General features: G+C 44.6%; 1 protein-coding gene and 1 pseudogene across 2 annotated transcripts; both read left to right on the top strand.

The window, feature by feature from the left end:
* Positions 1-4294: 4294 nt before the first annotated feature.
* On the top strand, positions 4295-16381 carry npc1l1 (NPC1-like 1). 2 transcript variants are annotated; one of them, XM_038989113.1, is made up of 20 exons: positions 4302-5058; positions 6332-6493; positions 6735-7940; positions 8136-8359; positions 8520-8620; positions 8975-9147; positions 9386-9514; positions 9918-10100; positions 10348-10462; positions 10854-11119; positions 11237-11326; positions 11501-11691; positions 13187-13314; positions 13457-13586; positions 13689-13744; positions 13841-13991; positions 14137-14368; positions 14613-14726; positions 14878-15040; positions 15185-16381. In XM_038989113.1, exons 1-20 carry the CDS (start codon positions 5002-5004, stop codon positions 15358-15360), a joined length of 4047 nt encoding a protein of 1348 aa, XP_038845041.1. In that variant the 5' UTR covers positions 4302-5001; the 3' UTR covers positions 15361-16381. The 2 variants fall into 2 exon arrangements, with proteins under 2 accessions (XP_038845049.1, XP_038845041.1); XM_038989121.1 differs by lacking the exons at positions 10854-11119; positions 11237-11326; positions 11501-11691; ... (6 more) ...; positions 14878-15040; positions 15185-16381 and having other exon boundaries at positions 4295-5058; positions 10328-10428.
* A 2541-nt stretch (positions 16382-18922) lies between these two features.
* Positions 18923-23420, top strand: LOC120051798 (annotated as a pseudogene).
* The last annotated feature ends 314 nt before the right edge of the window (positions 23421-23734 follow it).

Genomic DNA, 23734 nt, shown 5'->3' with positions numbered 1-23734 from the left:
CTACCATACAATGCCCCCCTGACCTTACAATACAGTACTCCCCTTATCCTGTTAATTGGTGTAGGGTCATGACTTTTCCACTCTATCACACCAGAATATCTCCACACAACTTTCAGATCTCCTATACAGGTGAAGTGTGCCTGTGACAGGTATCAGATGAGTGATGTTGCCTCGCTATCTAGTGAGTAGACCTTTACACTACACATATAGAAGGATCCCTGGCTCTGTCTATCTCTGCACAGACCACAGGGGTCTTATATCAGTGGGTTTAAACATTGTCCAATTTGATCATAATAATTATTGGATAACCAGGAATTTAGAAGTATAGGCATGTGGCTGCCTGTGCTGCAAGATTGCCTGTTTGAATCAGGATTAGTTAAGTTAAAGTTATCATTGAAATAAAATATTATTTGTGATACAATTGGTTTTGTTGATGCGATTGGAACAAACATTTCCTAGTGCAAGAGGAATGTTAACTTGTCAACCATATAAAAACCATAGCATAGAATAGCCTGGCCTGACCATAATAAAGTTCTGGTAATTATGATGTTTTATTTTGTAGGTGGTTTACTTATAGTTTGGCCTGTAGGCTGCTCAAGGGCTACATGCTGCAGAGGAGATGAGCAATAGACTGTAAAGTTTACGGCTTTAGGGTAGCCACATTATAGGTACTTTAACAATAAACCGATTATTATGTTAGAGTTTTCCTATCATGGGAAGTAAACAAATATACACATTTTTGTTTGGAGACTTATGTATTACATCACTTTTTAATAGAAATTATAGTTAAGTGCATGAGTAATTGTTTGTGAGTGTGTGCATGCGTGCAGGCGTGTGTCTATGACTTCCCATTGAAGATGTCGGCCTACACAGCATCACGCAATCATGATTTCTGTGGGATGATAGGAGCAATGACGCTGTTTAGAATGAGAAAGAAAGGAGTGGCCTTCACATTTGTGCTCTAAAGGACATGTGCCAGGGTTGTACCTTCTCTCACACACTGGCAGGACGAAGAGGAAATTGTTATATTGCTGATGAGAATGGTATAAAACCCGAAAGATTACTTTGGCATCATATTGTGTTTGCCAATAAAGGATAGTCAGCATGTTTAATCACTTTTTTGCTCTGTCACCCTTCTACCCATTCAACTTTTCTTAAATATTTGATTTCTTATGAAATTAGTTCACACTTTCAAAGTAAAAATATAATAATGGTAACACTTAATTTTACAGCCCACTAATTACCTACAAACTATGACAGTGTGATTACATAATTATTACTCGATAATACTTAATAATAGTATTCGTATCGAATAACAGGAAGTACCAATTGTCACCAAGACGTTACCAAATATTGTTGTGTGTTTGCATATGGGGAGTGTGCCAGACAGGGCTTTCATAGATACAGTATAAAGAGTGTGTGCAGAAAGAGCCCCATAAAGGCAACAATATAAGTACACTGAACCCTGCTCAAGGACAAGCCTGCTGAGGAAAAGATAGAGCGAGATAAGAGGAAAGCACTATAGACTACAATACCGCCAGACTTCACACATCAGTCTTGGGATTTCAACCGAAAACCCTCTATTAGACTCTCCAGCCTTCTGGTATTTGTAGTTCAGCACAATAGTGGTACAATTGGCACTTGTGTCAATGAACCCTAAAGAGACCAGACTAAGAGCACCGATTTGTAAAAATGTCCCTTACTTATAGGGACCACTACTATATAGGGACCACTACTATGAAATACTGCACCAGCCATCGCCAGTGAACTGTCCCCTATATCCACTGTTGAGGCAGAACTATCTCTGGCAGATCACCTCTTGTCTTATCACCCATATCTGCATGTTATCACAGAGAGATTGAAGCACCTTTTGGTTCCCCATAGCCTCAGCCATGGAGCTGCAGAGGCAGTACCTCACAGATTACCTTGAAGTGTAATAGTGATGGACACAGTCCAGGCAGACCAAACATAAGCATAGATCTTATGATGAGATGACTCTTGTCCTGTTATAATAGCACGATGGGTTGCTACTGTCCTTTGGTCTAATTACCTACCTGAGAAGTGAGTGATAGATAGTGATCGCCCAGTTCCAAAAACATCCCCATAGCCCTGAACCCTTTGCAAGTCAAGGCTTGATAATGTGATGATTCCTACCTCCCACTTCAGATGGATTGCCAACATTTTCATCAGTCATTTTTGAGAAAGAACAGACCCCAGTATTTTCTAATAAGAAATATGTGAACCACTAAGTAAACTGAACCATATAGTGAAACATAAGTGCAAACACAAGTGCAATTGCTGCTGTGTTTCTGGGCCATGTCATGCGTCTCTTTCTGCTGATATGTTCTGATGCTACACTGTGAGCCTGAAAGGAATGCCCTAACTGATAACAATCTATCTAACATCCCTGCCCCAGGGTATGACAACCATGTGGACAGAGAAAGCAGTCTCTGGTCATCATTATTACGTGATTATATATGGGTGAGAGAATAACAGACTAAGGTTTGTCAGACTGTATAAGGTGTGTCCAGAGAATGATCAGTGATCACCCAGTGTCATCCCTCCCTCCTCTCCCACACAATGGGCACTATGGCTGGGAACAGGAACGGGACCTTGAGCCTCCCTCAGGCCATGGTCTAAGGTCCACACTCTTGGAGTAGAGACCATATCCCAAGCAGGCCCTGATAAGATTCATGAGAAAGGCTTTAGCTACACTATAAAGTACAAGTCAAAAGTTTGGACACACCTACTCATTCCAGGGTTTTTCTTTATTTTTACTATTTTCTACATTGTAGAATAATAATGACGACATCAAAACTACGAAATAACACCTATGGAATCATGTAGTAACAAAAAAGTGTTAAACACATCTTCAAAGTAGCCACCCTTTGCCTTGATGACAGCTTTGCACACTTTTGGCATTCTCTCAACCAGCTTCATGAGGTAGTCACCTGGAATGCATTTCAATTAACAGGTGTGCCTTGTTAAAAGTTCATTTGTGGAATTTCTTTCCTTTTTGATGTGTTTGAGCCAATCAGTTGTGTTGTGACAATGTAGGGGTGGTATACAGAAGATAGCCCTATTGGGTAAAAGACCAAGTCTATATTATGGTGAGAACAGCTCAAATAAACAAAGAGCAAAGAGAAACGACAGTCCATCATTACTTTAAGACATGAAGGTCAGTCAATTCCGAAAATGTCAAGAACTTTGAATGTTTCTTCAAGTGCAGTCGCAAAAACCATCAAGCGCTATGATGAAACTGCCTCTCATGAGGACTGCCACAGGAAAGTAAGACCCAGAGTTACATCTGCTGCAGAGGAAACGTTCATTAGAGTTAATTGCACCTCAGATTGCAGCACAAATACATGCTTTACAGAGACACATCTCAACATCAACTATTCAAAGGAGCCTGTGAATCAGGCCTTCATGGTCGAATTGCTGCAAAGAAACCACTACTAAAGGACAGCAATAGGAAGAAGAGTCTTGCTTGGGCCAAGAAACACGAGCAATGGACATTAGACTGGTGGAAATCTGTCCTTTGGTCTGATGAGTCCAAATTTGAGACTTTTGGTTCCAACCTCCATGTCTTTGTGAGATGCAGAGCAGGTGAATGGATGATCTCCACATGTATGGTTTCCACTGTGAAGCATGGAGGAAGAGGTGTGGGGGTGTGGGGGTGCTTTGCCGGTGACACTGTCGGCGAGGAATCTCAAATCTAAAATATATAACACGTTTTGGTTGCTACATGATTCCATATGTGTTATTTTGTAGTTTTGATGTCTTCACTATTATTCTACAATGTAGAAAATAATACAAAATAAAGTAAAACCCTTGAATGAGTAGGTGTGTCCAAACTTTTCACTGGTACTGTATATCAAATAGCTAAATTATCCTTAGTATGACCATCTTTTGGTCATGTAGTGTATGTCAATGTGTTATATAGTAGCCTATCCACACAACGACTACCCACTGGGCACACACTGGTTGAATCAACGTTGTTTCCACGTCAGTTCAATGAAATTATGTTGAAGCAACGTGGAATAGATGTTGAACTGACGTCTGTGCACAGTGGGTTATTGGCCTAAATGGATTCTTACTGTGTGATATCAGAGGGACCCAAACACAACTCTAAACTAATCTCTGATACCACCTGTCCAACTGTAGGTCAAAAAGTGCTCTGGAATAGAAGCTCCCATCGACCCAGAAGTATTTACATTCAGTTAAACAAACACACGTACTCAGGAGATGGACATAAGCCTACGAATTACAGCAACTCTCTCTTTCTCCCACTCTCACCACCCTCTCTCTCTCCTAACGTTTCACTCTTCCTCTCTTGTAACTCCTTTCCGCCACCTTCCACCCCCTTTCTCTTTCTCTGTTTCTCTCTCGCTGTCTCCTTCTCGCTTCCTCCTTGTTCATTGACACAAATACAAGTGAACCAAACCTTGAATTAATGGGGTAAAGCTGGAATAGGGGTGAGGGGGATAAGCGCAGGGGTGTTGTGGGCCGTAGAGGGCGGTGGCGGTATGTATGTTATTTTGTTTTGTTTTCCAAGTTTCTCTGTCTCCTGGTAACATTCCACCATCCTCATTCTCCCTGGTTAATTATCAATCAGATGAATGTCTCTTCGCTCGTTCTGATTGGCATTCACTGGATCAGGCCAGATAAAACAGGTGACACCACTGATACTAGTCATGGGGCGGGGTGGCTGATGTCTTCGCCTTTTCCTACCCCTGGCTGTCACCCCTGGGACTGACAGACAGACAGGCAGGCAGGCAGACAGACAGACAGAGACCGAGACGGAGGACTAACACATAGAGACCTCTCTCACTATCTCATCCCTTCACTGGAAAAAAACATCACATTTTTTGTTATTTATTCAAGTGATCTTATTGAGATTAAAACTCTCTTTTCAAAGGGGAGACCTGCCATAGTACGACTGCAACTAAACCGATTATACCTGGAGTTCCAGGCTCTTTCTTAGCTGTGAGGTGTAGCAGCATGGGTAGACCCACTATGAGCCGTGCCACTGCCCTGCTCACACTCCTGGCCTGTCTGGTAAGTCCTTCTGTTTCTCCCTGATGGCTGTTACCCAGAGGTAGAGATGGAACCTCCTGGAACTGTGTCCCAGGAGGGCATTTTGTGTTGATGGCGTTTCCATTTCCACCACTGGTGTTACAGGGTGTGGTAGTTAAACAACTTGCAAGTGTCTACGTTGCCATTCAACACTAACAGAATCACAATAACTCAGAATCCAGTACTTGAATTTGACTATATTTCTTTGAATATAATAATAGACTTAAAGGAAAGTGTAACTGTAATATCTACTGGGATGTGTTAATATTAATGCAAAGTTTAGGTGTATGTAATATTATACAATTCATTGTAAAATAGAGGGACTGTAGTTTTTATACTTTTTCACTAAGGGGCGACCGTCAAGTTTACTTAGTGGTCATAGTCCAATAACCCTTCCTCTATTTTTATGATTCTTTTCAAGTGTTGTCAAATGTGTTGTTTTAGGATATCTAAAACAGAGAAGCTGGGAACTTGACTGTATTGATGCAGACGAATGGACTAATTGAGGGAGTGAAGATATTCTTTCACTACCCATTTATTGTCGCCTTACTAAAACAAGGCATTTAGCCATGTTGAATGCAGAAACAGTCAGGTACTCAGAAATAGTGAGCTAATCTGACATTTTGTTTCCTTCTGTTGAAAACTGTCTCTAATCTCTCTATTCCTGTACATACTAATACTATCTGTGCTGGTGATTAAGCCTTGTACATACAGTAACTTACTCTCTCCACCCTCTTATTGTCATTACGCACAAACGGCAAAGAGCAAGGTAAAAAACAACTGTATAATCTCATTGATAAGAAGTTTCAGGAAGGCGAATACAGAATACAGAATATTTGTCGGCCAGAAATTTTTATCAGTTGAAAAATAGATAGTGGAACTTAGAAGAGTATCCCAACCAGAAGGATGAAAAAGTGAAAATGTGTATTATGGTTACACGACCACTATCTCCACTCAGCCATACTAACTCTGTCCGTTCACTAGGATCTTAATTTGAGCCAGTTTGCTCCAGCAGGAAATAATCCTCCAGCAACAGGAAATGTGAATTATTATGTGGATTATAATTCATGGACATTTTTTGTTGGGGTTGATACACTTTTCGTGAGGGCAAATCAAGTCAAAGTGGTAATGACAAAATTTAGAAGCCTTTTTAAAACTCAAATACACTACAAGTTTGCATTTCCTGCCGTGCAGGACAATTCTCAGCAACAAATAGTGATCAAATTGAGATCCTACGTGTGTTTGTCTCCCCCAGGTTGTCTTAGAGGCCCGTCATGAGCCAGGATACTGTGCCTTCTACGAGGAGTGTGGTAAAAACCCAACGGTGGCGGGATCCCTCCTCCCCCCCATAATCCCCTGCCTCAACTATAGCCGCGCTCGAGCCCTCGAGGGGGCGCACTACCAACAACTCAAAAAGGTCAGTGGTTCTGGCCCAGTAACTCTGGGGGGGGGGGGGGGGGAAGAGAAGAGAAGAGAAGAGAAGAGAGAGAGAGAGAGAGAGAGAGAGAGAGAGAGAGAGAGAGAGAGAGAGAGAGAGAGAGAGAGAGAGAGAGAGCTGACAGAGCGAGCTGACAGAGCTGACAGAGCTGACAGTGTTTTAAAGCAACAGAGCAATGTCAAGTTCCAGGTAAATTACCTTACTGTTGTTATGATTCTAGGTGTGCCCCATGCTGGACCGTGGAGAGGGCAGCACCACCGCCTGCTGCTCTATAAAGCAGCTCAAGTCCCTGGAAATGAGCCTGATGCTGTCCAAGGCAGTGCTCATTCGCTGCCCCTCCTGTGCTGACAACTTTGCCCACCTCCACTGCATCAACACCTGCAGCCCTGACCAGACCACAACCGTTAACGTGACACGCACCATGAACGTCAACAGCTCGGGGATTATCAAAGAGGCTGTGGTGGGTTACCAGGCCTACTTGTCCACCTCATTTGCTGACAAATCCTTTGAGTCCTGCAAGAACGTGAGGATTCCCGCCACGGGGGGGTATGCCATCGCTACCATGTGTGGACGCTATGGCTCAGCACTGTGTACGGCTCAGCGCTGGTATGACTTCCAGGGAGACTCCAGTAATGGCCTGGCCCCACTGGACATCGACTTCAGGCTGATTCCAGAAGGGGTCACCGAGGGGATACCCGATGGGGTAGTGCCTTACGCTGGGAGGGCGCTGGGGTGTAACGAGATGACCCCAACAGGGGCAGAGGTTTGCTCCTGCCAGGACTGCCAGGCCTCGTGCCCGGTCGTACCCTCTCCCCCACCCCCCGCAGAACCCTTCACCATCGGAGGGGTGGACGGCTACCTGGTGCTATGTGTGATCTTCCTCTGCGTTCTCATTCTAGCCTTCCTGCTCTTTGTGCTCTCCACCTACCTCCTGAGGAAGGAAAAGGGCAAGGACTCTGAGAAAGGGAAAGGAAAGGGGAAAGGGATGGATAAGAATGGGAACAACGTTAGTGAGAGGCTGATTGAACCGTGGGAGGTGACGTGTACAGACAAGAACAGCCTGGCTACTCAGGAGTTCCTGGGCTCTGGGTTCCAGGCATGGGGCACCCTCATTGCCTCACACCCCCTCAAGGTGCTGCTAGTGTCGGCTGTGGTCATAGCTGCTTTCGCCACAGGACTCATGCACATCGAACTGACCACCGACCCTGTCCAGCTGTGGTCCGCCCCAAACAGCCGCGCCCGTATGGAGAAGGACTTCCACGACAAGCACTTTGACCCATTCTTTAGAACCAACCAGCTGATCCTGACAGCGCCGGGCCGACCTGGTCACTTCTACGACTCGTTGCTGTTCGGGAAGCAGAACTTCAGTGGAATCATTGCCAAAGACCTGATCCTGGAACTTCTAGAGCTGCAGAAGAAGATTCAGGTAGGGTAGGCAATGGCACTATAATTGGTATTACTGAAATATCATGACAATTGTGTTAGTAGTAGTTCTACCAGTTCTACGATAGAGAACATGTGATTATTGACATATTGTATTTATTCTTAAGGATTGTGATAATCAGAAATCACTAAAGTAATTCAATACTAAACTCCGTTATTGTTTCAACTCTGTCTGCAGAACATTGAGTTCTGGTCGAATGATCTGAACCGTACGGCAAGTCTGAAGGATGTGTGCTTCGCGCCTCTCAACCCCTCCAACCCCAAACTGACCGACTGTGCTGTCAACAGCCTGCCCCAGTACTTCCAGAACAGTGTGGACAACCTCAACGCTAAAGTCAACATGACGGAGCTGGGCTTGACCAAGGAGGTGGACTGGAGAGACCACTTCATCTACTGCGTCAAGTAAGTCTGATTTGTGATGTACCTCCCCTTTCTATCGGTGAAAACACAATCAGATTCTAGAGCTGTTTTGAAATATTCATTATCTTTGTTCAAATATGTTTCATCATTGACGGTAAGGCAGTTAAATGAAACATGATCTTGTATACCCCATTCCCTGCAGCTCTCCCCTGTCGTTCAAAGACATCACTGACCTGCAGTTGAGCTGCATGGCTGACTATGGAGCACCAGTCTTCCCCTTCCTCGCAGTGGGAGGATATGAGAGTAAGTCTTCATGTTGTTTTCTTTTGTAATAATAGTTTAATAGTCCATAGATTGCATGCTTCTTTTGCTCTGCTACCAATCCCGCAGAACAGACGCCAACACTAATCTAATAGCTTGACGACACTTCATAGAATCGATGACTCGTGGTTCGCCGTAGCTCAGTCGTTAGAGCATAGCACAGCGTTGGGGCTTGCTACGCCAGTATAGTGGGTTCGATTCCCGGGACAAACCGTATGTAAAATGTATGCACGCATGAGTCGCTTTGGATAAAATCCTCTGCTAAATGGCATTTATTATTATATATTAGATGAATCCTGTGTGTTAACCCAGCTTTCGTAATCTCCCCTCTCTCAGATGAAGGCTACACTACAGCAGAAGCTCTCATCCTGACATTCTCCCTCAATAACTACCCTCGAGACAGCGTTAAGTTCAAGGTGGCCCTGGAGTGGGAGCAGAGGTTCCTGGACATAGTCCAAGAGTACCAGAAGAGTCCAGGCAACCCGTTCACCTTTGCGTACATGGCTGAGGTACGTACGTAAGCACACAGACAGGGATATCTCCCATACAGACAGTCTACTTATTGATTACCTGCTATTTACCTTGGAAGACATTACATGGTCACAATATTGAAATACATTGCTTTATTAGTCTATAATCACCTCTCTCTGTCCTCTCCCCTCTCTCCTTTTCTTTATATCCTTCTCTGCCACTGCTCTCTCCCATCTCTCACCCCTTCTCCGAACCCCTCTATTTCTCTCACTGTAGAGGTCACTGGAGGATGAGATTAACAGGACGACAGTGGAGGACATCCCCATCTTCATGATTAGCTATGCTGTTATCTTTGTGTACATCGCTGTGGCTCTGGGGGAGTACACCTCCTTCAGTCGAATACTGGTGAGACCACTCACGGAAATACAATGTGCCAATTTGAATTTCAACTGCTGCCATTTTAGCCAGACACACACAGAAAACACTTGGCCCTAATCAGAAAGTAAAATCAATAACCTTAGCATTATACAAGGAAAGAAAGGAGGAAACGACTGTATAGGTACAGCATGTCCAGATGCAGATAGTCATATTCTCTAAAATTGCTGATTTTTATGCTTGCTTAGGCTTTTGGAGGGCTAGATGGAACAAAAATGGAATTCTCCATAATATTAAAAACTGTAACGCTAGTTTGTAAAATAGATGAAACACTGTACTGTATATGACTAGGGTGGACTAAAAGGTTTTCCTATGCCATACAGGAAACAGTGGTAAACAGGAGCTGCCCCTGACCTCTGTGGTGTCCCTACAGGTGGATTCGAAGTTCCTGGTTGGTCTGGGTGGTATACTGGTGGTGGGCTGCTCTGTCCTGGCCTCCATGGGTTTCTACGCCTGGATCGGTATCCCCTCCTCTCTGATCATCCTCCAGGTTGTCCCCTTCCTGGTGCTAGCCGTAGGAGCTGACAACATCTTTATCTTCGTTCTGGAGTACCAGGTGTGTGTGTTTTAAACCTGGTTATCACTCTGCTGGGCGAGGCCCACGGTCTCATATTCCTACTGCTCAGCTGCTTTTAGTGTGTGCGTGTGCGTGTGCGTGTGCATGTGCATGGGCGTGTGGCTGTAAGTAACTTGACTGTTTTGGTATTCCACAACGATTGATAGTTCAGTTGGTTCACTCATAATGTTCTTCGTCAGGTGGTAATATTTTCTCTCTGGTAATAGTAAAACTCTCTCTCTGTCAGAGGGACGCACGGAGGCCAGGCGAGAAGAGGGAGGAGCAGATCGGACGTGTCCTTGGAAATGTAGCTCCCAGCATGCTCCTGTGCTCTCTCTCCGAGTCTGTCTGCTTCTTCCTGGGTGAGCTCCCATTGGCGCACTCTAGAACATAGGGACAGAGCACACAGAAAAGACACTGGTATTTCTTGTCAGAGAGATGCTATTTTTCTTATTGACTCCTCTGAACCTGTAGTAATTCATCAGGTGTGCAAGTAAGTAGACTCGTCCACTGGCCGACTCACTCTGTCAAACCTACGTGGTAGCAATGAGCCTGGGTACAAGGTTAGCAACAGCACGTTCTTTCAAAAGTCACTGTCAATGGCAATGACAATAGTGGTCTATACATACCAGGATGTAGCCTACATTCCATCCATTTACTCTAATCAATTCAATACACATGGCGTCTGTGAAGGGGGTTTACATACTCTATGTTAATGACTAACCGCTTCTGTTCCTCACCTCTGTCTCCCAGGCGCTCTGAGCACCATGCCTGCTGTCAAGTCCTTTGCTCTGTACGCTGCCCTGGCTGTGCTCATGGACTTCGTGCTGCAGATGACGGCCTTCGTGGCGTTGCTGTCCCTGGACGCCAGACGGCAGGACGGGAACCGCTGCGAGCTGGCCTGCTGCGTCACCGTCAAGACCACGGCCCCCTCCAAACCCAACGAGGGTTTCCTTCTGCCCGTCATGAGGAAATACTATGCCCCCGTCCTCCTCCACCCCGTCACCAGGGTCATAGTGGTAAATAAACGATTGTCTTTTTTACCTTTTATACACTGATGTTCCCTCTAGTTAGCTAATTTGGCTGGTTGTGGTTGTGGTTGTGGTTGAAGTCCTCCTCCTCTCTCCCTCTGCCAGATGGTTGTGTTCATCTTTATGTTCATCTCCTCCATCTACCTGATGTTCTATGTGACAGTGGGCCTGGATCAGGAGCTGGCTATGCCCCAGGTGAGTGACACCCGGACTACTGCTTGAATGCATCTCCCATGACCCTTTATTCATTCATTCATGAATAACATATAACAACATACAGTATGAATGACAAGAAACCGCATAAATAACAGTACATTTTCATCCATGTACTGGCCACGTGACACCTTCTCCTCTTGTCCTCTGTCTCAGGGTTCCTACATGTTGGAGTATTTCAAGTACCTGTATGCATACTTTGAGGTGGGCGTCCCGACCTATTTTGTCACAACAAAGGGCTTTAACTTCTCCAGCATAACGGGTATGAATGCAACCTGCTCCAGTGTGGGCTGTGACCCCTTCTCTCTCACTCAGAAGATCCAGTACGCCACTGAATACCCTGACCTGTGAGTAGTCATTCGATTTTAGATTAAACGGAGGATACAAATAATAATCATAATTACATTTAGAAAGCTAGTTATTTTCACCTGGTCTCAAAGCACTTTATATTGGGTGTGGGTAAATTGGCTTGTATACACTAAGTGTTCAAAAACATTAAGAACACATGCTCTTTCCATGACATAGGTGAATCCAGGTGAAAGCCATGATTACTTATTGATGTCACTTTAATCCACTTTTTAAGCCTTGAGACAATTGAGACATGGATTGTGTGTGTGCCATTCAGAGGGTGAATGGGCAAGACAAAAGATTGAAGTGCCTTTGAATGGGGTATGGTAGTAGGCGCTAGGCACACCGGTTTGTGTCAAGAACTGCAATGCTGCTGTATTTTTATGCTCAACCGTTTCCCGAGTGTATCAAGAATGATTCACCACACACACTCTTAGAAAAAAGTGCAGCTGTCCCCATAGGAAAACCTTTTGAATAACCCTTTTTGGTTCCAGATTGAACCCTTTTGGTTCCAGGTAGAACCCTATTGGGTTCAATTTAGAACCCTTTCCCTAGAGGGTTCTACATGGAACCCAAAATAATTCTAACTGGAACCAAAAAGTGTTCTACCTGGAACCAAAAAGGGTTGTCCTATGGGGACAGCTGAAGAACCCTTTTGCAAAGGACATCCAGCCAACTTGACACAACTGTGGGAAGCTTTGGAGTCAACATGGGCCAGCATCCCTATGTAACGCTTCGACACGTTGTAGAGTCCATGCCCTGACGAATTGAGGCTGTTCTGAGGGCAAAGGGGGGGGGGGGGGGGGGGGATGCAACTCAAGATTAGGAAGGTGTTCTTAATGTTTTGTACACTCAGTGTATATTCAAACACTACTTCCTTCTAACGGTGTTGTTGTTCTGTTTCCAGTCTGTCTCTCTGACTCCTCCCTCACCCTTTTCCCCCACTACACTCAACCTTGAACTTATTGATATCCACAAGGCCACCTCACACACAGCCAATCACAACGCTTAATGATCAACCCAGTTACACCAAACACATTCAAGAATAGATCAGGGACTAGATGTTCAAGAGGATAGAAAGGCTATATCATCAAATTTGATGAGCAAGCTATTTATTCTTAGTCTAGGGTTAGGATTAAGGTTCATTTTAGGGGGTAAGGGTTAAGGATAGGGTTAGTGGTTAAATAGCATTTGTGGTCAGAAAGCGCCACACTTCTGTCCTCTCTAGCGTGGAGATAAGGTCTCAGGGCTGCTGGTATCGCCACCTCATTAATGCACCTTTATTTTCGATTTGCCATATCAGCAGCTGGTATTGTAAATGTAAAAGGTAGTATTCCAAGGCCAAAGTTCGGCTGACTCTGGGGGTTTGTGTGAACGTGGATGAAAGTGAAATAAAATAAGGGGGAAGTTCGTAACGATGCAGAATGATGGTTACTTTCTGATACATAACGGTGCTTGTTTTAATGAGTCCAAACTCATTGATATGATTAACAGATCTTACTTGGCCATCCCAGCAAACTCGTGGGTGGACGACTTCATTGACTGGCTAAACCCTGGATCCAAATGCTGTCGGCTCTATTCCTTCGGTCCTAACAAAGGGAAATTCTGTCCCGCGAGCGAATGTGAGTACCAAGTACCTCAGAGACAGCCGGACAACCGGAACTAAAAACAAAGAACATTATCCTCTCTGTTTGTTATGCATGAATAAAACACAAAGAAACATGGTGTATATCTAACCTGATGTATAATGTGTTGTGTGCGTAGCGGCCTTCCTGTGTGGGCAGAAGTGTATGAAGAGTCCCGTTAACGGGGTACTGAGGCCCGACATGGAGCAATTCAACCGCTTCCTACCAGACTTCCTAGGCAACAGGCCCGACCTGCAGTGCCCTAAGGGGTGAGTGTCACACACACACACACACGTTCGTACACATGCACGCACGCACACACACTCATACACACATGCATGTGTGTAATGGTCTGTTTCTCTTCCTAACAGAGGTCTAGGAGCCTATGACAAGGCTGTGATCACAGACGAGAGTGGAGAAATTATAGGTGAGGAATACTGGATATTATCTATCACATTTTAACCTAATACACAGACAATAAAGCTTTGGAAGTCGAAGGTGACCTGTGTGTCTGTGTTGTTAGCCACCAGGTTCATGGCGTACCACACGGCCCTGACCACCTCCAAGGAGTTCACTGCAGCTCTAAAAATAGCCAGAGAGCTGGCCCACAACATCACCCTCAGCATGAGAGCCATACCTGGCACATCCCCGGACTTTGAGGTCTTCCCCTACACGTGTGTTAGCTCAGCGTCCTCCTCCTTTCTCATCTTTTTCTCCACTTCTCACATATTTCCTTATACATCTATTCCTCCTTTCCCCTCTGGGAGAGGCTGTGGACAAGCATCAGTTAATCAGACTGTCCTCCTCTTCTCCTTCCAGGGTGACCTATGTGTTCTATGAACAGTACCTGACCATTGTGTCTGAGGGACTGTTTAACATCTCCCTGTGCCTACTGCCAACCTTCGTGGTGTGCTGTCTGCTACTGGGCATGGACCTGCGCTCCGGCGCTCTCAACCTCCTCACCATCATCATGATCACCGTGGATACCGTGGGCGTCATGACACTGTGGGGCATCGACTACAACGCTGTGGCTCTTATCAACCTGGTCACGGTATGGAACCAGATCACTACTTGTGTTGGTGCGGGTGCAACTTGTTGCAACGTGTCTCAACTTCAGCACCAGTTTGAAACCTCATAAATCCTGTTTGTACACGTGCTGTAGATAGTGTCCCCTATATTTACATCCTGAAATGGACTATAAGCCACTGTCCCCACCCAAGCTGCACTTGACATAAGCAAACATGCGTTTTACACCCTAACCCTCCCCCTTCTCTCTCTCTCTCGCTGGTCCGCAGGCGGTGGGTATCTCTGTGGAGTTTGTATCTCACATGACACGTTCCTTTGCCATGAGCATCCAGCCTACACATGTAGAGAGAGCCAAGGAGGCTACTGCTACTATGGGCAGTGCGGTGAGTCCAAGTGCCAGACCACACAATCCCTGTACAGCCATCAGATATATGGCCTTGTTTTAACCACAAAGATATATGTGGACCCTTAATGGACTTTTTTTTTCTTTTTTTTTTACGCTGAACGTATGTTTGTCCCTGTGCGGTTCTACAGGTGTTTGCTGGCGTCGCCATGACGAACCTGCCTGGCATAGTTGTGTTGGCATTTGCCAAAGCCCAGCTCATCCAGATATTCTTCTTCCGTTTAAACCTGGTTATCACTCTGCTGGGCATGGCCCATGGTCTCATATTCCTGCCCGTGCTGCTCAGCTACTTCGGTGAGAGTGTGTGTGTGTGTGAGTGTGTGTGTGCGTGCGTGCGTGGGCGCGTGTCAACCAACAGATTAGTCACTGAATGAAGGTTTTCACTCTGTGCCCTTTTTTGGACTGATACCTTTTTCCCCAATCCTGTGTGTCTCTCAGGTCCTGGAGTGAATAAGGCAGTGTTGCTACGGCTACAGCAGGCCAAGGCCCAGGCGCTGGAGCTGAGTAGCAGCACCAAGAACATCTATGACAACATCGGCTATGAAGACCAGGAGAACAGCCCCAACCCAGACACCACCCCCCCAGAGACAATCTCTGAGGAACAGCTAAAATAAGATAAAATGGTGAGAGTGGGCCATTTCTGAACACCACTACCTAAACAACTGTTTCCAGTTGATCAACATATACCTCCGTAACCATAGGAACCACAAGAGCCCGAAGCAAGGACAATGTATGTAGCAAAGGAGGGTCTAATAGAGATTCTATATATTGAGCCATATGTGCAGATCTTCATCTATGGCACTAGCGGCAATGTCCCCTTATTCGGGAAAGGCAGGACTGAAGGCCGCAATAGAGACGACCGTGCAATATCTACTACCAGATGAACTGTGTGGAGTGGAGATACATAACCACGTACTGAACTGAGGGACCTATTGGTCGTTCAACAGAGACATTACTTCTAATAGTATACTGTGTAATGTAGACATGTAGTCTCTCATCTCCATATTCTGTATGTGACAGTTTCGGCCTGGGCAGGAGGAACCGGCAGGATGATTTCTGCATTGCAAATTAGGCAGGCCCAAAGTGGTTCCTAGTGAGAAATTACAAACAAATATGCTAGCAAAATTCGTTTTTTATACTATTAGAATTGTTTTGTGTGTCAGTTAAATGTATGTTTATTTAATTTAAATATGTTGTATCTATTAATTAAATCAACTAAAAATGAGTTTCATTTACAAAATCTGTTCATCGAGTGTTCCCACGAATAAAAAAGAATGTAATCAAGGTACGGAATTATAGTTATTTTCAAATACAATCTCTTTTTGGTTGTGGTCAATTTGCAGTGTACAAATGATTAGAATTATGTTTCGGTTCCCCCACCATCCACTCCGACAAAATTCGGCCAGCAGCTGAATCTAGTTGTCTTCCCCTAAATTACAGTCAGAGAATACACTCCAGTTGTTGATAGTAAATAGTCTTGAAAATAATTTTCTGTATTGTTTGTAAAAAAATATTGTGAAATGAATATTAAACATGTCTGTAAAGTATGTGTGACTTGACTTTGTAGGCTGTGAGAAACCCAGGAATAAAATGGCATAATGATTTTCATAATTCACAATAAATGCATTACATAAGCACAATGGGGCCGATTCCAATTCCCTTTTAATGCACCTTTATCGCCATGCATATTCTGACCTTGAACAGAAGCATGAGAATAGCATGCTATTCACCCGCTATTCATTCGGGTGGAGGTAGAATAAATTAAGGCGAGGTGGAGGTGTGTCTACAGATATGCCTTATTCTGACCTTGACTTAATTCCCTCATAATTCCACCACCTTTAAGCGAGAGGAAACCAGCGTACCTACCGGTTCCAAGTGGAACAAGCATCTATAAAAACAAATCTCAACAGAAACAACACCATTGTCCATCATGCACTGTGATTTACAACTTGAGAAGTGCTATTGATAAGAGCTAGGTAAGAATGAGTAATCCATTTGGATAAGGGAATTGTAAATATAAATGAAACTTGTTTTAGATATATTTCACCTTATAATCACTGAAGGCAAATGTGAAACCAGTCGTATGACATTAAACTGACGCATATTAACACATCAACTTTCCCACAGTAAAGTTTATGAAATGCTGAGCCATTATGCAGAATTTAAATTGTACGCCTATTAACTTGCAGGGATGGGCACTCTCGAATGTCTTAATTATAGGCTAACCCCGATTTTTACAATATGTTAAACATTAGCCATTATCAGTATCGACCGTCAGTAGGCCTAATACACACACATATTTAACTAGTGGTGGTTCCAAACTTCTTCCATTTAAGAATGATGGAGGCCACTGTGTTCTTGAGGACCTTCAATGCTGCAAAAAAATGTTGGTACCCTTCCCCAGATCTGTGCTTCGACACAATCCTGTCTCGGACCTCTACGGACAATTCTTTCAACCTCATGGCTTGGATTTCTGCTCTGACGTGCACTGTCAACTGTGGGACTTTATATTGACAGGTGTGTGCCTTTCCAAATGATGTCCAGTCAACTTAATTTACCACAGGTGGACTCCAATCAAGTTGTTGAAATATCTCAAGGATGATCAATGGAAACAGGATGCACCTGAGCTCCATTTCGAGTTTCATAGCAAAGGGTCTGAATACCTATGCACAAAAGGTATTTCTGTTTAGAATTTTTTATAAATTTGCACAAATCACCGACAACGACGAGACAGCCTATAGGGAGGAGGTCAGAGACCTGGCCGGGTGGTGCCAGAATAACAACCTATCCCTCAACGTAACCAAGACTAAGGAGATGATTGTGGACTACAGGAAAAGGAGCACCGAGCACGTCCCCATTCTCATCGACGGGGCTGTAGTGGAGCAGGTTGAGAGCTTCAAGTTCCTTGGTGTCCACATCAACAACAAACTAGAATGGTCCAAACACACCAAGACAGTCGTGAAGAGGGCACGACAAAGCCTATTACCCCTCAGGAAACTAAAAAGATTTGGCATGGGTCCTGAGATCCTCAAAAGGTTCTACAGCTGCAACATCGAGAGCATCCTGACCGGTTGCATCACTGCCTGGTACGGCAATTGCTCTGCCTCTGACAGCAAGGCACTTCAGAGGGTAGTGCATACGGCCCAATACATCACTGGGGCAAAGCTGCCTGCCATCCAGGACCTCTACACCAGGCGGTGTCAGAGGAAGGCCCTAAAAATTGTCAAAGACCCCAGCCACCCCAGTCATAGGCTGTTCTCTCTACTACCGCATGGCAAGCGGTACCGGAGTGCCAAATCAAGGACAAAAAGGCTTCTCAACAGTTTTTACCCCCAAGCCATAAGACTTTTGAACAGGTAACCAATGGTTACCCAGACTATTTACATTGTGTGCCCCCCCAACCCCTCTTTTACGCTGCTGCTACTCTCTGTTTATCTTATATGCATAGTCACTTTAACCATGCATCCATGTACATACTACCTCAATTGGCCCGACCAACCAGTGCTCCCGCACATTGGCTAACTGGGCTATCTGCATTGTGTCCCACCTCCCGTCAACTCCTCCTTTTACGCTACTGCTACTCTCTGTTCATCATATATGCATAGTCACTTTAACCGTACCTACATGTACATACTACCTCAATAAGCCTGACTAACCGGTGTCTGTATATATCCTTGCTACTCTTATTTTCAAATGTATTTTTACTGTTGTTTTATTTCTTTACTTACACACACACACACACACACACACCTTTTTTTCGCACTATTGGTTAGAGCCTGTAAGTAAGCATTTCACTGTAAGGTCTACACCTGTTGTATTCGGCGCACGTGACAAATAAACTTTGATTTGATGTGTGGTGAGTTTCCTAGCACAGAGTCATCATCCAGGTGGGTGTTACACATATGAGGTGAGTTCCATTGCTTTAGGATCTGGAAAAGCTCTAATCATTATTATGTGAAGTCTCTTGAATTCAGACTGTCACTCTCTACCTGCTCCTACCTTACTAAGGCAATACAATGTATAGTGCCAGACTCCCATCTAGAAGCTTTGGCTACTGAAATGTATTTGACGGATGGAGTTACAGGCAGGTTGCGTCAGTCAGCCCTAAAAGTAAACAGTGAAAGTCCACTGTGGACTTAGTTGAGCTGATACATGACTAATAGTTAGTGGTACTTGATGTGGCTCTATGATCTTCAGGTGAATCTGCACTTGTTTTCCTCTTCCTCCTCATCGCTGACATCAATAACTTCTGACATGAGTTGGCTCTGGTAATTAAATATGAATGCTGTTTGTCAACCTTGTATTTCCAAGTTTGAACAACAGATAACAATAGCAGTGAGCGGACGTTTACTTTTTATTACAATCTCCCTTCTCTTTCTACCCAAGTGAGCCTTTTGGCCATGTGTCTCTCCTGAACTACTGCTATGTCTAATATCAGCTGGAGTTTGGGAGGCGCAGTGACTACAGCGACCACAGCTTCCAGACCCTGCTAAACTACCTATCTGAGGCCATGCTGATAGTGGGATCCCTATGGACCCAGGTTGGGCATGAGCAGTAAAACACCATCAGTAGCACACTAACAGTAGGACACTAGCAGGTAGGACCCCACCAGGTAGGACACCAGCAGTAGAAAACCAGCAGGACACCAGCAATATGACACTAGCAGGTAGGACACCAGCAGTAGAACATCAACAGGTAAGACGTCAACAGGTAGGACACCAACAGTAGGACAGCAGCAGTAGGACATCAACAGGTAGGACACCAGCAGTAGGACATCAACCTGGTAGGATACCAGTGTAACGGATGTGAAATGGCTAGCTAGTTAGCGGGTACGCGCTACTAGCGTTTCAATCAGTTACGTCACTTGCTCTGAAACCTAGAAGTAGTGTTGCACCTTGCTCTGCAAGGGCCGTGTCTTTTGTGTAGCGATGGGTAACGACGCTTCGTGGGTGACTGTTGTTGATGTGTGCAGAGAGTCCCTGGTTCGCGCCCGTGTCGGGGCGAGGGGACGGTTTAAAGTTATACTGTTACACCAGCAGTAGGACATCAACCTGGTAGGATACCAGCAGTAGGACATGAGTGGAAGGACACCATCAGCAGCAGTGAGACATGGAGGGCATAAGCCACTATCGGTCTTCTTTGTTTTCAGGGGCAGCTCCCACTCAGGAGAGTCTATTTCTGCCAGTGAAGTTTACTGCCAGATTACACCTTTAATGAAGGTGGTGTCCCTCCTCAGTGAGACAAACAATCCCACTGAAGTGCCATGTTTTATCCCTGTAGCTGTACGAGGCATTCCCTGGCATGATGAAGCACCTCCCAGGACCTCACAATGCCATCTTCAGCCATTGCAAGGCCATGGAGGCTTTCATCGGGGAGGAGGTGGAGAGACACAGGCGGGACCTGGATCCCAGCACACCGCGAGAATACATAGACACCTTCCTCATAGAGATGGAGAATGTAAGGCTGTTACTCTGATGCTATTTCCTTCCAATTATTACATTTGGGTCTTTTAGCAGACCCTCTAAAACACAGGAGGCTGCTGAGGGGGCGACGGCTCATAATAATGGCCGGAAGAGATCGAATGGAATGGCGTCATACCCACGTGTGTGATGTATTTGACCCCGTTCCACTAATTCCCCGCCATTACCACGAGTCCGTCCTCCCCAATTACGGTGCCACCAACCTTTAAAACCTTCATTTGGGATTGAGGCCTTTCACATCGTGAGAGGATGAACCCCTCCCCCGACAGCACAATGTAAGGCGCTGTGCTCTCTGGACCTGTTCCTGCCCGGCACAGAGACCACCTCCACCACCCTGCTCTACATGATCACACAGCCACACATACAGGGTGCGCCTGATAGGCATTCCACTGACTTTACAAAACATTAAGAACACCTGCTCTTTCCGTGACAGACTGACCAGGCGAATCCAGGTGAAAGCTATGATCCCGTATTGATGTCACTTGTTAATCCACTTCAGGAAGCTACACTGAGTACACCTAATGTTTGGTGTACTCAGTGTATGTCTTGTCACGGCTCCTCCTCTGCAGTGCAGGGGCGGTTCCTCCTGCAGGCAGAGGGTCGTTAGTGATTGGAGCCACCTGGGCTCAGGGTATAAAACTGCTTACTAATCACCTCTCTCTCGCTCTCTCTGCTCCTCCAGGTATGCTCATGATTTGTTTGTTCCTTTGTAGTTTTGCATAGTTTTCACTCAGTCATGTTCACACACACATACTCACGCATCCATGCACTTTACATACACCTTACATCATGATACTTCCACACCTCATTCCTTTTTCTTAGTTTAAGTTAATAGTTTGTTTATAATAAAGAACACTTTTAAATTGGCCTATACCTGTTGTTCGTGTCCCCTCATTTTTGTCACAGGCTATGAGCCGGCTTGTGACAGTCTCCCTCACGAAGATTTATGCTGAGGTTGACAGTTATCCGAACTGGAGCTGATATTCCTCCACAGAGAAGGTCCTGAGAACACTGATTGGTTGATTTTGATTGATTGATTAAGCCCTCTGTTGTGACACACGGATAAGGTCCAGGCTGAGATAGACAGCGATGGGCCTGTCCCTCCAGCCCAATATACACAGAGCCAAGATGCCCTTCACGGACGCTGTCATCCACGAGATCCAGAGGATGGGCAACATCGTACCTCTCAACGCACCCAGGATGGCACACAAAGACACTACGCTGTGTGGGGGTACTTCATACCAGAGGTGTGTATGTGTTGTGTTATGTGTAGGGCAGTTTTTGGAGATTGTTCTTATATGTGTTTGTTTTTGTATATGTATTCATTTCCAAGGCAGCAGCTACTCTTCCTGGGGTCAAAACACATTAAGGCACTTAAATCACACATAAAACAAAAGATAAAACAGTACATCATATAACATTATTACACCACTACATATCTACAATAGAGAATGTACATTACAAAATGTATAATGCCACCATACAACAATATTACAATGTACATGTGTGTAGAGTGCGTGTGATAGCGCTTCTGTGCGTATGCGTGTGTCTGTAACTTTGTGTGTGTCTCTTCACAGTCCCCGCTGTTCCATAAGGTGTATTTTTACCTGTTTTTTAAAAATCTGATTCTACTGCTTGCATCAGTTTCTTGATGTGGAATAGAATTCCATGTAGTCATGGCTCTATGTAGTACTATGCGCCTCCCATAGTCTGTTCTCACCTCTGGTGAAATGTCTTGTGGGGTATGCATGGGTGTCCGAGTTGTGTGCAAGTAGTTTAAACAGACATTCAGCTTGTCAACTCTTCTTACAAAAACAAGTAGTGATGAAGACAATCTCTCTTCCACTTTGAGCCATGAGAGATTGACATGCATATCATTAATGTTGACTCTCCGTGTACTTATAAGGGCCAGCCGTACTGCCCTGTTCTGAGCCAATTGTAATTTTCCTAAGTCCCTCTTTGTGGCACCTGACCACACTACTGAACAGTAGTACAGGTACGACAAAACTAGGGCCACTAGGACCTGCCTTGTTGATAGTGTTGTTAAAACCTCTTAAGGATCCACCCCTTTTTCAATTTTCGCCTAAAATGACATACCCAAATTTAACTGCCTGTAGCTCAGGCCCTGAAGCAAGGATATGCATATTATTGATACCATTTGAAAAGAAACACTTTGAAGTTTGTGGAAATGTTTAAGGAATGTAGGAGAATATAACACATTAGTCTGGTAAAAGATAATACATAGAAAGAAACTACCTTTTTTGCTATTTTTTTGTACCATCATCTTTGAAATGCAAGAGAAAGGCCATAATGTATTATTCCAGCCCAGTTGCAATTTAGATTTTGGATACTAGATGGCAGCAGTGTATGTGCAAAGTTTTAGACTGATCCAATGAACCATTACATTTCTGTTCAAAATGTTGTATCATGACTGCCCAAATGTGCCTAATTGGTTTATTAATAACTGTTCAAGTTCAAAATTGTGCACTCTCCTCAAACAATAGCATAGTATTATTTCACTGTAATAGCTACTGTAAATTGGACAGTGCAGTTAGATTAACAATAATTTAAGCTTTGTGCCAATATCAGATATGTCTATGTCCTGGGAAATGTTCTTGTTACTTACCTCATGCTAATCGCATTAGCCTACGTTAGCTCAACCGTCCCATGGACGGGACACCAATCCTGAATTAAGGCAGAGCAGCGCTTTATTATGGAGAGATTTCTCCCCATTTTAGCTACTGTTGTATCAATTTGTTTTGGCCATGACAAATTACAATCCAGGGTTACTCCAAGCAGTTTAATCCCCTCAATTTGCTCAATTTCCAAATGATTCATTACGAGATGTTGCTTCTAGGGCACGATGTTGATGACCAACCTGAACTCAGTGCAGTTTGATCAGACTGAATAGGAGACACCTTCAACCCACAACACTTCCTGGATGCTGAGGGACACTTTAGAAGGCGGGCCCCATTCATGATCTTCTCTGCATGTAACAATCCTAAGGTATGCATGTCTCCTCCTCAGGTAAGTGTGTGTGTCTGGGGGAGGGTCTGGCCAGTACAGAACTCTTCCTATTCTTCGTCAGTCTGTTCCAGAAGTTTAGTTTATCTTCACTGGATGGAGTGGAGCCGAGTCTGGAAGGAGCCACAAGAACACCACACCCCTTTAAGATCCACACCAGACCAAGATAAACTTCCCACTGTCCTGTAGGAACCCCTCTCCCCATACACTGTGCACCCACACTGTGCTAAACACAGCTGAGACCAAATATTGATAACAGCCCTCTTTTGTGGTCTTTGAGGCACTTGCTCCTTTAATTATAACAAGACCGTTTGAAGAGGACGTGTACAAGTTTATTCTTTACATAAACCAAAAGGATGTACGACTTGAATCTAATTATGTATAACTTCAGGACCTTCCACTAAAACAACATGTATTAGTATTTGACAGAGCTAATTTGGAGCTGATCTGATTCACTTCAAACCTCTACTTTCCTAGTACTGTT

This window comes from Salvelinus namaycush, chromosome 1 (assembly GCF_016432855.1).
Source record: "Salvelinus namaycush isolate Seneca chromosome 1, SaNama_1.0, whole genome shotgun sequence".
NCBI classification, from domain to species: domain Eukaryota; kingdom Metazoa; phylum Chordata; class Actinopteri; order Salmoniformes; family Salmonidae; genus Salvelinus; species Salvelinus namaycush.
The sequence above is the reverse complement of the archived record's forward strand: the minus strand, read 5'-3'. Positions and strand labels throughout refer to the sequence as shown.